Here is a 14,088-nt window from a genome sequence, read left to right as displayed (position 1 = left end):
GTTAATTTACAACTTCCTCTGCTGGTCGCTGCTGTGTGTTGATTGATAGATTATCGATGTCTCTCCTCACCAAAAGAAGCAGCAACACCTATGAGAAATTCAAATTTTCCCTTCTCGCCTTTTCACTCTTTTTTGCTCTAAGAACATCACATGACGCAGCTGCAGCAACAAGGGACACAATAATAAAAGAGGGTGAAGGGGTTCAGGATTGGGATCACTTGAAGTCTGCAAGTGGAATTTTCAGACTGGGATTTTCCGGTCCGAGTGCTTCAAGGAACCGCTACCTGGGTATTTCCTACAACAAAGCTCGAGATGCGACCGTTGTCTGGGTTGCCAATCGAAATAACCCAATTGCCGATTCCTCCGGTCTTCTTACGATGGACGGCGACGGAAAATTGAAAATCACACACAGTGGAGGCAGTGCTATTATGTTATATTCCAAACAGACCGCCGGTAACGTGACAACTACTCTATTGGACTCGGGAAATTTTGTTCTGAGGGAGGTCGATTCTAATGGAACTGCAACACGGGTATTGTGGCAGAGCTTCGATTATCCCACGAACACGCTTCTGCCCGGGATGAAACTGGGCCTCAACTCGAAGACTGGACATAACTAGACTCTAACTTCTTGGCTGACCAATGAAGACCTCTCATCGGGGGATTTCACTGTGGGCGGGAACCCAATGGGTACTAACAAGTTGTTGGCCTGGCGTCGACGGGATGTTTACTGGAAAAGCGGAGTGTGGGATGGCCGAAGCTTCAAGAGCGTCCCTGAGTTGACATCCGACAATGTCAAATACAATTTCAGCTACGTCCAGAGTGAGGACGAGAGATACTTCACTTACTCCCTAAAGCAAAATTCTTCTCCGTCGTCGTTTTGGGTGCTGGATTTGAAGGAAACATCTGGCAATATAAATTCTACAATTGGAACTGATGAGGGCAGATTTGGCCCTCCAGTGAAATTGCGACACGTGGCATCTCGTGACAACTAGGCAAACACCCAGGCAAACAACTTATCAAGTTGGTGTCCCCCCGGGCACCGGTCTGGCTGGCCTGGTGCGACCTGCACGCGGCCTACGGGCGGCCTGCACGCGACCTGGCGTGGCTGCGCGCGACCTGGCGCGGCCTGCGCGACCTGGCCGGATCAGCTTGGCACATGATCTGACCTGGCCGACCTGGCAACCTATAAGACGCCCACCGAGAACCATTAACGGCATACCCCGTGAGCTCGGTAGCTCGCCAAGGAGCTCGGTAGCTCACCAAAGAGCTCGCCAAGGAGCTAGGCAGCTCTCCAAGGAGCTCGCCACCAAGGAGCTAGGCAGCTCGGTATAGCTCCCCCGGGCTTCTCGCCACTTGTAGGGTAGCTCAGTACAGAAGAATAGTTTGGCGTATCGCAGGAAGATCTCCTGCCTGACAACCTGGCCTAGACACCGACCCACCGACTAACACAGGCGCCGACCTGGCAACCTGGCCCGGACACCGACCCGTCGACTAACACAGGTGCCGACCTGACAACCTGGCCCAGACACCGATCCGTCGACTGACACAGGCGCCGACCTGGCCGCCTGACACAAGCGCCAGCCTGACAACCTCGAGGAGTTCATCACCGTACCCCGGTTCTGACGGGATATGACGTCTTACTGTTTGAAGGCTTTTCACCCACCTAGCCCGCGAGGACACCACTATATAAGGACTCCGACCCCCAAAGCCAAGGGGGAGGAGAAAGGATTGTAACCCCCGCTCTCTAGCTCTCTCATTTCTCTCCAAGCCCTCTGTAATCACAATACTAACTTAGGCATCAGAGAGTTCCCACCGGGAAAATACCCCCGGGTCCTCTGATTCAGTTCTCGCAGGTCCCTCAGCTCCCGCCGCCTACAAAGGAGAGGAAATCACCTCACGCGGAGGATAGTCGGGTTGCGCTGCACTAGGGAGCTCCACCATCCTCTGAGTTGCAAGTCGCCTAGGAGCAAGTCAAGTGACGAGTCCACCAGGCAGTTCGCCACCAGGCAGCTCGTCACCAGGCATTTCGCCATCAGGTAGTTCACCACCAGGCAGTTCGCCACTAGGCAGTTCGCCACCAGGCAGTTCTCCACCAGGCAGCTCGCCACCAGGCAGTTCGCCACTAGGCAGTTCGCCACCAGGGAGTTCGCCATTAGGCAGTTCGCCACCAGGCAGTTCGCCACCAAGTAGCTCTCCACCAGGGAGCTCGCCACCGGGCAGTTCGCCACCAAGTAGCTCATCACCAAGGCACATCACCACCATGTCAAATAACGAGGTACTTAACCAAAAAATTTATACATCACAAAAAAATGGTACGTGACCAGAAACGGTTACATCAATTGGCGCCGTCTGTGGGAACACGCTACAAAAGCTAAGTTCTCATCCTACAAAAGCTAAGCTCTCATCTTACCAAAGCTAAGTCCTCACTTTTTAGAAATTGAAGCTATCGCTTTATAGTTTACATTTTTTTATGAACTCAAAGACTATGCAGGGAGCTAACAAACTAAGTATCTCTACCAACCTTACTCCCAATTCAGATAATGCCTCATCAGTCCTCTCCGCAAGGTCCCCCCTACAAAGATGAGCTCTTCGTGGCTTCCGCGGGAGTTGACGGCCAACAGACTACATAGGCGCCCTTACCGGTCGAGCCTTCCAAGGCTCCCGTGTGAGCTGGCGACCTAAAGTTAGTAGTGCTGCCCCCGAAGGTCGAGCTCCTAGTAGCTTCTTGTGGGAGTGGGTGACCGGCATTACGAAGCTGATGTAGCACAATCATAGCTCGACACCTCACAGGCAAAGCCTACGGGCCACATTACTGCTTAAGACCTGATCGCCTCTCCGGCACGGGCAAAGTCAAAAAAAGAGTAGACTACGAGTCACTCCCAAAGCCTACGGGCCACATTACTGCTTAAAGACCCGGTCGCCTCTCCGGCACGGGAAAGTCAAAAAAGAGTAGACTACGAGTCACTCCCAAAGCCTACGGGCCACATTACTGCTTAAGGCCCGGTCGCTTCTCCGGCACGGGCAAAAGTCAAAAAAGAGTAGACTATGAGTCACTGCCAAAGCCTATGGGCCACACTATTACTAAATATCCAGTCGCTTCCTCAGCAGGAGCAAAATTAGCAAAAGTGAACTATAAGTTGCCCTAGAGCCTAAGGGCTACACTACTGAACTAGCAGAGACCCCCTCACCTTAGTGGCAGCTCACCACATACAAGCAGCTCCCGAGACCTAAGGAATTGGATCAGCACTTACTAGCTCGTCGAATTACGGGCCAAAAGAAATCTACTCCCTTCGCTGAGTTACTCTCAGCTCGGGAGTGGGGGGCAATTGATGAGGGCAGATTTGGCCCTCCAATGAAATTGCGACACGTGGCACCTCGTGACAACTAGACAAACACCTAGGCAAACAACTTATCAAGTTGGTGTCCCCCCCGGGCACCGGTCCGGCTGGCCTGGCGTGACCTGCACGCGGCCTACGGGCGGCCTGCGCACGACCTGGTGTGGCCTGCACATGACCTGGCGCGGCCTGCGCACGACCAGGGCAGGCCCCGGCTGTAGCCTCTGTAGGGCGTGCCTCAGGGGCGGCTTCTGTAGCACCTCTGGCAGTAGTCTCGGCAGGCTCAGTGGTGGGCTCTGCTGCTGTCTTGGGACCTTGAGGCGCCATGTCCTTCTCCAGATCGATGACGGGTTGAACGCTAGGGAGATCGGGCTCCGGAACCGGGACCTATGAAGGCTGAGCCTCGACAGAGGCCTGCGGAGACTCAATGCATGCCTTCTTGGCTACGCGCTTCTTTCTCTTCATCTGGCGGAAGAGCCTCTGACCGTCTATCTTGTCCGTCTCCATAGGACCTACAGTGAAGCTCGGCGTTAGTAACCCCGAAGTAAGCACGCAGACAAAAAAGCTGGAGTAAAGAAAAACCTACCCGGGCTCAAGCTGGCCTGGATGAGCTTCTCCTCGGCTGTGAAGTCCTTGTAATTCAACCCGAGCTGAGCCCACGATTGAAGTGACTTCTTGGTCTTCCCATCGAGGATAACACCGGGGTCTTGAACGGCCATCCACCAGTCAGTTGGGAAGGGCCACCCCATGCTGCTCCGAACTACGAAGTAGTCCCGCTTCCAGGCTGTGACTTTACTCGGGAGCTTGTGCATTAATTTAAAACCCGGGCGGGGAGACAGATAATAAGCTCGCTTGTGCCCGGGGAGAGTGCCCGAATCGCTCTTCTTTATTGACAAGATAGTACTAAGGATATCAAGGTCAATGGGGAGGGAGCGGTCGAAGCAAAGGGAACTGGTCCCAACCACATTCCGTATGAAATTCGGGTGAAGTTGGTCCAAGGTAATGTTAAAGTGCACCAACACCTCAACAATCAGGGGATGAAGAGGAAGTCGGAGTCTGGCGACCAGTTGCTCCCTGAAGACCACGATCTCATCGGGACCGTGCCCCCATGGAAAGCTGCCGGAGGGGAGACTGTAAGAGTACTCCCTAGGAAGGTTGAACCTCTATATGAGGTCCTGGAGTCTCTCCGGAGTCATGGTGGAAGGGCCGAACTGATCTGGCACCCGATCTCTGTGGGAGGTGGATGCCAAATGACCCGAAGCCACCCGTACATCGGACGGCTGGGCAGCAGAAGAGCCACCCTGAGCCAAGGTACCCACCTTGGGCTCGTCGATGAGGCTATCTACACTAGACGACATCACAATGCGGAAAGGAAAGAATATTCGGAAAAGGAAAGGAAGCTCGGGGACTCACTGCAAGAAACACGAACTGAACTAAGGGGAATAACCGAGCTGGGAACCTCAAATGTGAGCTCAACACTGACGCTGAAGACTTTGTGGCGAAGAAATGACCAAGGGTCCGCCACTATTTATAGCCGTTGCATCCGGGCATTAACGGTCAAGATGGAGATGATCCAACGACTCTCAAAAAAACCGGCTACGAGTTCCTCGAGGTGAAATTAGTTTAGCGCGTTTTTTGGCGTCCGCGCGTAAACCGAACGCGACCTGGGTTCCCTTTGACTGAGCTGGGAACTAGACCGGTCCAGTTAGGCGAGTCATGTGACGAAGTAGCATGAGTACCGAAGCCAAATCCACCCGGCGCGACATGAACTCTTTGTGCTAGGTCAACACCGCCACAGGGAGTGGGGGGCAATTGATGGAGGGTGATTTGGCCCAACCTCTTAGCATGGGTACACGTGGGCGTGACCTTGCTCAAGCAATGACTCAGCATGACAGCACAACAAGCGCAACTGCAACTCGGAGGGAAGACACCTCGGGTCGGGACTCCCTGACCTTTCCTAATGCCCGAGCTCCTCCCAGTGGATTTTGGGCCACTTCCAAACAGGAACACCCGATCAGCCTCTAGATACCCCGAGGTAAAGACACCTCGGGTCGGGCAGCTCGGTGTAGCTTGCCACTGGCAGCTCGCCACTTGCGGGATAGGGTAACTCACGAAAGAGCAGTTCGGCATATTGCAGGAAGATCTCCTGCCCGGCCATCGTACCCAACAAATCTGGGGACAGCAACCATGTCCCTCATCAGACAGTGTCATGCCTGCCACCTTTAGAGGGTGCCTTACACCTGACAGACACGTACCCTGCAATGACGGCCCCGCGCGTGCCACCTCAGCCCTGCCTGTAACGGCTACGACAGGATGACAGTGACAGTTATACCTGCCCTGTCAGAGGCTAGTGGGCCTGATGCAACCGAATTCTGTTATAAGAAGCCCAATCTCAATGAACGGAGGTAACTTCCACATACTCGCGCTATCTGCACTCTTAGCCTTCATCCTCTCTTTGCATATTTCACAGAATTCTAACTTAACGTTGGAGTATTCCCGTCGGGCAAACCCCCGAGGATTTCTTCATCTTCTTCATCTCAAGTACCTTTCAAGAGCCACGCGAGTGCCATATAGGAATCACCGGATTGCGCACCATCAACGGCTAACGCATCAAATTCAGCAACTCCTTCCTCAGCTCCTACCATCTTTGCTTCCGACTCCAACAAATCATCCTGCCATAACCAGTTCCGTAAGCAAAGACCCGTCGTGGTGGCGGGTTGTAACAACAGGAGTTTTTTTTCTGGCTATTTTTGGGGTGTTCTTATTTAATTCAAAGGGTTAAAATTGTCTAAATAGTTATTGTAACGATAATAAGGAGATTAAAAAATATTATAACGGCGGATTTTAAACGAAAGGTTAACGGAAGAGGATCTTTTCACGATCATAATTTACCCTATTTTCAATGCAAGGCGGTAAAGATTGGTCGAACGGGCTTTGCCCTGACCGAAGCCGAACTCGGTCTGATATTAGCGTCGTTTTGACTGTCATATTCAGTGGCAAACAAGAAGTCGTTTTACATTATTACATTATTACCGAGACTATTGTATCCTTTTTAGCCTTCTCAGAGACAGACAGGTCACTTTCCTTCCCTTCTCATTCCCATTTCTCACTTCCCCAATCTCTCTCTCTCTGAAGGAGAAGGAGAAGCGAAGCAGAAGCAAAATAACAGAAATTCAGATCTGAAACCGACTAGCAGAGTAAACTCTACAAATCTCTGCTTGTAGAGAAGTAGAAAGGACTCTGAGCGCTGGAGGTTGACAGACGGCAATGGCTCTCAATCTTCGACAGAAGCAAACTAGTAAGATACTAAGACTTTCTTCATCTCATCCTCCTTTCATTTTACATTCATTTAGGAACAAGAAAGCTTAAAATAAATACACAAGTCGAATCCCTAATTTTTCATTTTATTAACATGCTGCTTATATTCTCATCCCATTTTAAATTGGTGAATTTTCAACCCATATTTAACGAGTAGGTTGTATCATTCGGATGTTGAATCTGAATCAACCCTTGAACTCGAGCGGGAATTCTGACGAAGAGGTTTACAAGATCCTGGTGTATGATAAGTTCTGCCAGAACATTCTCTCGCCACTGATCCATGTCAAAGAGCTCCGCAAATATGGAGTTACGTTGTACTTCCTCATCGACAAGGAGAGGAAGCCAGTTCCTGACGTCCCGGCTGTCTATTTCGTGCAGTCGACTCCATATAACATTCAACGCATCGCCGCCGATGCCTCTGCTTCTCTCTACGAGAGCTTCCACCTCAATTTTTCATCGTCCATCCCCCGGCCGCTGCTCGAAGATCTCGCTTCTGGAACTCTAAAAACTGACTCAATTCATCGGATCTCGAAGGTGCACGATCAGTACTTGGAATTTATAACCCTGGAGGATAACATGTTTTCTCTTGCGCAAAAGTTTTGTTATGTCCAATTGAACGATCCCTCGGCTGGAGATCGCGAGATCGAAGAGATCGTGGAGAAGATTGTAAGTGGACTATTCTGTGTTCTGGCAACACTTGCGGTAGTTCCCATCATAAGGTGCCCACGAGGTGGGCCTGCGGAAATGGTTGCTTCTGCACTGGATTTACGACTGCGTGATCATTTGCTGTCAAAGAATAATTTGTTTACTGAAGGGGGCAACTTGGGGAGCTCCTTCCAGCGGCCAATCCTGTGTATTTTTGACCGAAATTTTGAGCTTTCGGTAGGAATTCAGCATGATTTTAGGTATCGTCCACTCGTTCATGATGTTCTTGGGTTGAAGCTCAATAGGCTGACTGTTCAAGGGGAGAAGGGGGGCCCAAAATCATATGAATTGGACAACTCGGATCCCTTCTGGATGGGAAATGGGTCATTAGAATTCCCGGAAGTTGCAGTGGAGATTGAAAACCAATTGAACAAATACAAGAAGGATGTGGACGAGGTGAACAAGCGCACAGGTGGAAAAGATGAGGCAGATTTTGATGGGCAGGATTTGATTGGTAACACAAAGCATTTGATGAATGCAGTGAACTCATTACCTGAGCTGACAGAGAGAAAGCAGGTCATTGATAAGCACACCAATATTGCTACTGTGCTGTTAGGTGAGATCAAGGAGAGATCCTTGGATTCTTATGCAAAGAAGGAGAATGATATGCTGACAAAAGGAAGCATTGATCGAAATGAACTTCTTATTGTTCTAAAAGGGAAAGGCTCAAAGGTTGATAAGCTACGGTTTGCAATCATTTATCTTCTTTCTGCAGAAACCACACCTCATTCAGACTTGGAAGCAGTGGAAGCAGCACTAAGAGAGTCTGAGGTGGATACTTGTGCTTTTCAATATGTAAAGAAGATAAAATCACTAAATGTGTCATTGGCTTCTGCTAACTCTGCTAGCAGGAGTAACATTGTTGACTGGGCTGAGAAGCTCTATGGGCAGTCAATAGGTGCTGTTACAGCGGGTGTGAAGAATCTTTTGTCAAGTGATCGACAGCTTGCATTGACAAGAACAGTGGATGCACTTATGGACGGAAAACCCAATCCTGAAATTGAATCCTACCTCATCTTCGATCCTCGAGCCCCAAAATCAAGCTCTGGTGTGGGTACTAAAGGACCATTTAAGGAAGCAATTGTGTTCATGATGGGTGGTGGTAATTACATGGAATATGGGAGCTTGCAAGAGTTTGCACACCGTCAGCAGCCAGCCAAGCATGTTATATATGGAACGACAGAGGTTCTTACAGGTGCTGAATTTGTTGAGCAGCTTACAGTTTTGGGACAAAAGATGGGACTAGGAAATAGTGGTGTTCCTTCATCCCATTGATACGGATGTTATGATTAAGCCTTAGCTTTTGATGGGGCATTTGTGGAAGCAACTTGCCTTTAGGCAATTCAAATTAGTGAAAGCCACTGGTGTAGAGGGACAAGTTATTTACTTGAAGCTAGCATAGAGGGACAACTTCTTAGTGTTCTAAAAGTGAATTTGGCTATGCATTGCCTTTTATGCATCTGAGATCAGCATGATGTTTGTTGATGTGAGTGTGCTTCCACCAATTAAATATTAAAAGTTGACCTCCAGGGGGAATTGCTGATTATCATCCACAAATTGAGGTATAAAGTCTGTCTTGGTGATCACAATGAGCTTATGTATTCCCGCTTGATATATTGCTTGGAAATTGTTAGGCAATAATAGTTAAGGAGTTCTAAAACTTCAAGGTTATGGCCAAGCTTGACTTTCATTTTCTGTTGGTATGATTCACTTTTCAATTGACTAGCAAGTTGTTTTTTGTATTTTCAGAAGATACCAGTTAAAATTGTGCTTGATATATAGAGTCAGTGTTTTAAAAAAACTATGGATCTTAGTCCTTGAGACTCACCTTGATACAAACCTCAAGGAAAATGCCTCGAAGCTCATGCCAGAAAGTATAAAGCACATTCTCACATATTGTGTTGTCTTACATGTGTATATACACGGGCAGCAAATAGATTCTTGTAATTATAGCTATGTATACACATGTATATGTATGTACTTGTGATTACATTTATGCTTTTACATATTTACAAATGTACTCTATTTCATTTAAAGTGTTTAGTAGTTATTAAATGGTTTGTAAGCTCTTGATATTCTTACAGTTTTTGTTATATGATTATATATTCTTTTGTATGCTTTTCCCATAAAAAATATGCTCCTTTTGAGTCTATTTCTACATTTTTATTTTAGTTTCTTGGTTTCTTAAAAAAATGAACTCATTTATATGCTTGAAGCTTATGCCTCATGCATCTAAAGGTCCTAGTGCCTCACTTAATACCTTATTTTTAATCTTTCTAGAGACATGCCAATTTCAATTTTATAGCACCTCCAAGACTCAATACCTTAGTAGAATATGCCTCTCTAATGGGGGTGACTATTGCGTATGATACGAGTTCAGATTAGCTGAAGTTCTCACACTGTTAAGCAGGCTGTGGAGCCAATTAAAAAAGTATACATTAATTTGACACAAGAAGGGCCATTCCTGTGTGTGAATCCCTCCAATAGAGACTCACGGGAGTGGTTTGAATTTTTATATTTGATTTGTTTTATTTTAATTTTCTCTCTGTGCCCTAACCCTCCTTTCTCTCCAGCCTCCAGCCTCTACCCCCTCCACCCCATGCAGGTCACTGTCAGTAAAACTTGGGCAAGTTGAAATCTTTGAGTTGCCATGGCCACCTAGTATAGAAATCATCATGCCTTCCGTTCTCAGTACACCAGAACCCTTCATCTAAAAATCTGCAATATTTAGACTGGTATAGTGGGTACTGTTCATCCTAGAACCAGTCTCCTTTAAACAAATCATAGTCTTCACCACCCTCTGCAAGAAACCTTACTCGTTTATCTTGACCAGTCACATTGAAACCCAACCACATAAAATCTCTCTGACTGCCTGTGAACAGGAATCCTCTATTGACAACCTTATAGTCCAAGTAAAAGAAACAGTAAAGAAAACACACCACTGTAACAAAGAAAAAACCCAAGAGTCTCCAAGGATGGTTCATGTAGTTTCAGATGCTTGAGCAATGCAGCAGCAAACACTTGGTTAGATCAGTTTGAGCCTCTTTGGAAACCCAAAAAGAAGTTAACAGATTTGAAGGAAGAAATGGTCTGAAAAAGGCCTTTGGCCTCATTCTCATCTTATTGCTGAAAACTAAAAGTGGGTGTACTTAGTTCTTGTTATTTTGAAAGTACTAGTTCTAGTAACTCTCAGACTTGCTATTCATAATAATTCTCGTAATTACTATTTTTAGTAAACTCGTAGTTTGCTATTTTTAGTTATTTTGATGTCTTTAAATTAAAGTAGCTTTAGTTGGATTAGGAAAGTGTTATTGGAGTTGTTTAGGAGTTGGATTCCTTATTTATTGTCCTAATGGGTTTGTTATTGGATTTATCTTAGTTCTTAAGTAAGTAGGAGTTGTGTTTAGTCAGTTTTCTAGTCCAAATTAAGAGTCTGAAAGGGGACATCCGAATTAAAAATATTGAGTCTATAAAGAGTCATTGTAATTGGAATTAAAAAAGAGTGATTTGATGAAATAAAGACTGGTTTAGTGAATTCTGGTTGTTGCCAGAGGTTCTCTGTCCCTCTCTCTCTCTCTCTCTCTCTCTCTCTCTAAGTGATCTATCTCTTTGCTGTTCTCCCTAACAGCAAGAGTTCACCTCTTCTAACTTCTTACTCATTCTTTAGTGCACAACAAGAATCCTACTTGTTTTTCCTTCTATATTCTTCATCTCTAATCACCCTCACAGCTCATTCACCCCACAAAGCACGCCACCATATCCTAAATTAGTAGGATCCTACCCCATCCTACATCATTGAGCTTCTTCAGAAATTCCAGAAGCAGAAAGGCATGATTTCTGGATCTTGAGCAAGTGGGTTCTTAATCATTTGGAGAATGATGGATTAATGGGGTTATTCTTAAAGCAACTCGAGATGGGTTTTGGATGGGAGGAGTGTTTTCTTTGTGTTATTTTTTTTTATAATTCAGGTTATTGTATGAAACCGAGCAGGAGAGGGTGAATAAAACAATAGAAGAGTGGTGGCATGCAAGCAAGACTATTCATGATGGCAAATCTTTCTTTATTACCCAGTTCCTGTGAGCTAATTATTTCGACAGATATACAGAGAGAAATGAAATGGGTGTGGTTAAAGCAAGAGAGAATTCATGGATAAGGAGTTTTTCACTGTCTTTTGTTGCTAACCGTTGGCAGAGTTTCTTTAAAGAACAAAAATGGGCAAGATGGGGCATGATTATTTTTCATGTTGCAAGCCACATCAATTTCTTTGCTGAGCTGATTTTTCATTCTGAAAATAATGAGACCGAAATAAACAAGAATTAAAAAAAATGAAATCCTGAGCAACGAACCAAACATGGTCTAAACGTCTGATTTTTCATTTAGATCCAATTCAAATCCGGGAAATATATGTCAAAAAGGCTGAGAGAGAGGCGAGAGAGAAAGCGAAGAACCACTCCCTTTAGTTTCTATTAGAGGGTCTCACACATGGGAATGGTTGTTCTTGTGTAAAACTAGCATGTATTCTTTCAATTCAGATTAATCGAGCCAACACCATGGTTGTGTAACGGACTATGCAACTAATGATAGACATCACATCAGTGCCCTATAGGAGCCCCACATGCACATCTCGGCGTGCATTGGAAACATCTCCCGTGTGAGCGCAGATGTAGATGAGAATAAAATTACAAAAAATTGTTTAGATTCTCTTTCGCTTACTAAATGTTTATTTTACTCTTTTTTTACATGAAACCATCTCTATACTTCTTTTTAACAAAGAATAAAAGTATTTGACTGATTAGCAAAGAATAAAACCATTTCTTTTTAACAAAGAAAAACAGTTAAAAAAAGAAAACCTGAACTTGGGCATTTTTGTAATTTTATACATTGTAACCTTAGTTTTAAAAGAGTTGGACTCAAGTATATATTTCTAAAAAGTCCAAAGTATAAAATGTGGCACTTAAGTGTCACTACCCCCAAAGTACTCGGTATCAATTTATAATTTACCGAAAAAATAAATCTGGCTTAGAGTCAGAGGTTGAATGATTGTGGGTCTCATGTATTTTATGACTGATTAACTGGTGTAGGATTTTATTATTGGTCCAAGCCTGCCTATCCAAAGCATAGGAAAGCATGATACTAGCCAATTTGACAGTAGAAAGCTTGACAATGATTGGGTGGGGATAGGAGTGATCATTTGAGTCTGGCTTGAAAGCTCAGTCTAGAACATGCACATATATAATACATGGCACGTGCTATGCATATCACCAAAAGCAAGGCAAATATCGACTCTTGTTTTTACTTACCGTTAATAGTAATTTTTCATATTCCCTTTTTGATATTTGTTTTAATTTTACTATTGTAAGTTATAGCAAATTAACTAACTTTTTGTTAATTACTTTAATTAACAATAATTAAATTACAATAATTTTTACATTTGTTTTTAATTATTGGTTTTATTAATTTTAATGTTAATTAGTACTTATAAATTTAATTGGGTTGAATGTGGGTTAGATTTCATATAAACCAATCCATTTGAATTTGATTAGGGGTAATTTGACCCTCTAATGACATCGTGCCATGTGGCACTTCCGAACTGTTGCATAACACCTCGGTGCCACGTAGGCAATGATGTGTCCTTACTAAGTCAGTTGGAACCACCTCGGATGCACCTTGGATGCTTTGAGAGAGTGAGCGCCTAGCATCACCTCGACTAGGACTGAGGAGGGCATAGCCTTATGCGGCGTATGCACCTCGGCAGGAGGGCTGAACTCCTGTTGAGCACTTACTGACCTGACCATGGCCTGAGGTGGCAACCTACGTGACATGGTGACCGACTTCTGCTATGTGCGACTTATCGTCTCCAATTCTTCTAGGATCACGTCGCTTGATCGATAGAACGAACTTTCATGTCACCCGCTTCGGAGATAATCGGTTAAGCATTATTGCTATCCACTAAAACCACTTTCGTGGTGGGCCAATAAGCCACATTCCCCCAAAGATCTCAAACACGCTATGTAAGACCTATGCCTATATAAAGACACCTCCTTCAACCACAGAAGGTACGTGCGATTGTGCATTCAATTTGCTCTTGCATTCTAAGCTCTCTTACTCTCATTCTACTCTCATAGCTGACTTAAGCATCAGAGTGTCCACCCCAAAAAAAGCACCTCAGGTACTCCTAACACTTTCTTATAGCTTGGTCTGCTGACCTCACTAGCCTGGCGTCCGAGCTGTCCTCTAGTAGGGAGCTACCAGATCGTGCACTATCAATTGGCATCGTCTGTGGGAATTGCTATGAAAAGCCATGTTCTCACCATCTTTCTACTCAATCATATCCAGTGAATTCGATAAGCAATAGCAGCAGCAACAACAACAACGCCGATAACGTCTAGACCAATGACACTTCAGTTGGGGGTAGAATTTGCTTGCCTAGAATGCACTAAATTAGAACGTACAGATCGGGCAGATCTTGGTTCCCTTAACGATACCAAGAATCCCAATGTTGCCGGCATAGAGCATCCCAGCACTGCCTGCTTTGACTATGCCTCCCCCGCAGGTTGAGCCCTTAGTGGTTCCTACCAGGGTCAACAACCAATAGTTCTAGGAGCTAGTGTAGTACATCCACGGCACCAACTTGTGGATTCAGAGCTAGGAAGGTCACCTCGCTGCAATGGCTTGGATGCAGCCCCAGTTCATGTTTGGCCTATAGATGTCGCAGGTGCCTTAGTAGTAC

At 45.6% G+C, this 14,088-nt stretch overlaps 1 protein-coding gene and 1 pseudogene across 1 annotated transcript; both read left to right on the top strand.

Annotated features, from left to right (window-relative positions):
- Window positions 1-56: 56 nt before the first annotated feature.
- On the top strand, window positions 57-617 carry LOC148791144 (G-type lectin S-receptor-like serine/threonine-protein kinase CES101 pseudogene; annotated as a pseudogene).
- Window positions 618-6,330: 5,713 nt separating this feature from the next.
- On the top strand, window positions 6,331-9,423 carry LOC104587112 (SEC1 family transport protein SLY1-like). The gene is made up of 2 exons (XM_010244573.3): window positions 6,331-6,633; window positions 6,811-9,423. Exons 1-2 carry the CDS (start codon window positions 6,603-6,605, stop codon window positions 8,631-8,633), a joined length of 1,854 nt encoding a protein of 617 aa, XP_010242875.1. The 5' UTR covers window positions 6,331-6,602; the 3' UTR covers window positions 8,634-9,423.
- The last annotated feature ends 4,665 nt before the right edge of the window (window positions 9,424-14,088 follow it).

This window comes from Nelumbo nucifera, chromosome 6 (assembly GCF_055504915.1).
Source record: "Nelumbo nucifera cultivar China Antique chromosome 6, China Antique-T2T, whole genome shotgun sequence".
Classification (NCBI taxonomy): domain Eukaryota; kingdom Viridiplantae; phylum Streptophyta; class Magnoliopsida; order Proteales; family Nelumbonaceae; genus Nelumbo; species Nelumbo nucifera.
This window is presented reverse-complemented; position numbering and strand designations above follow the sequence as displayed.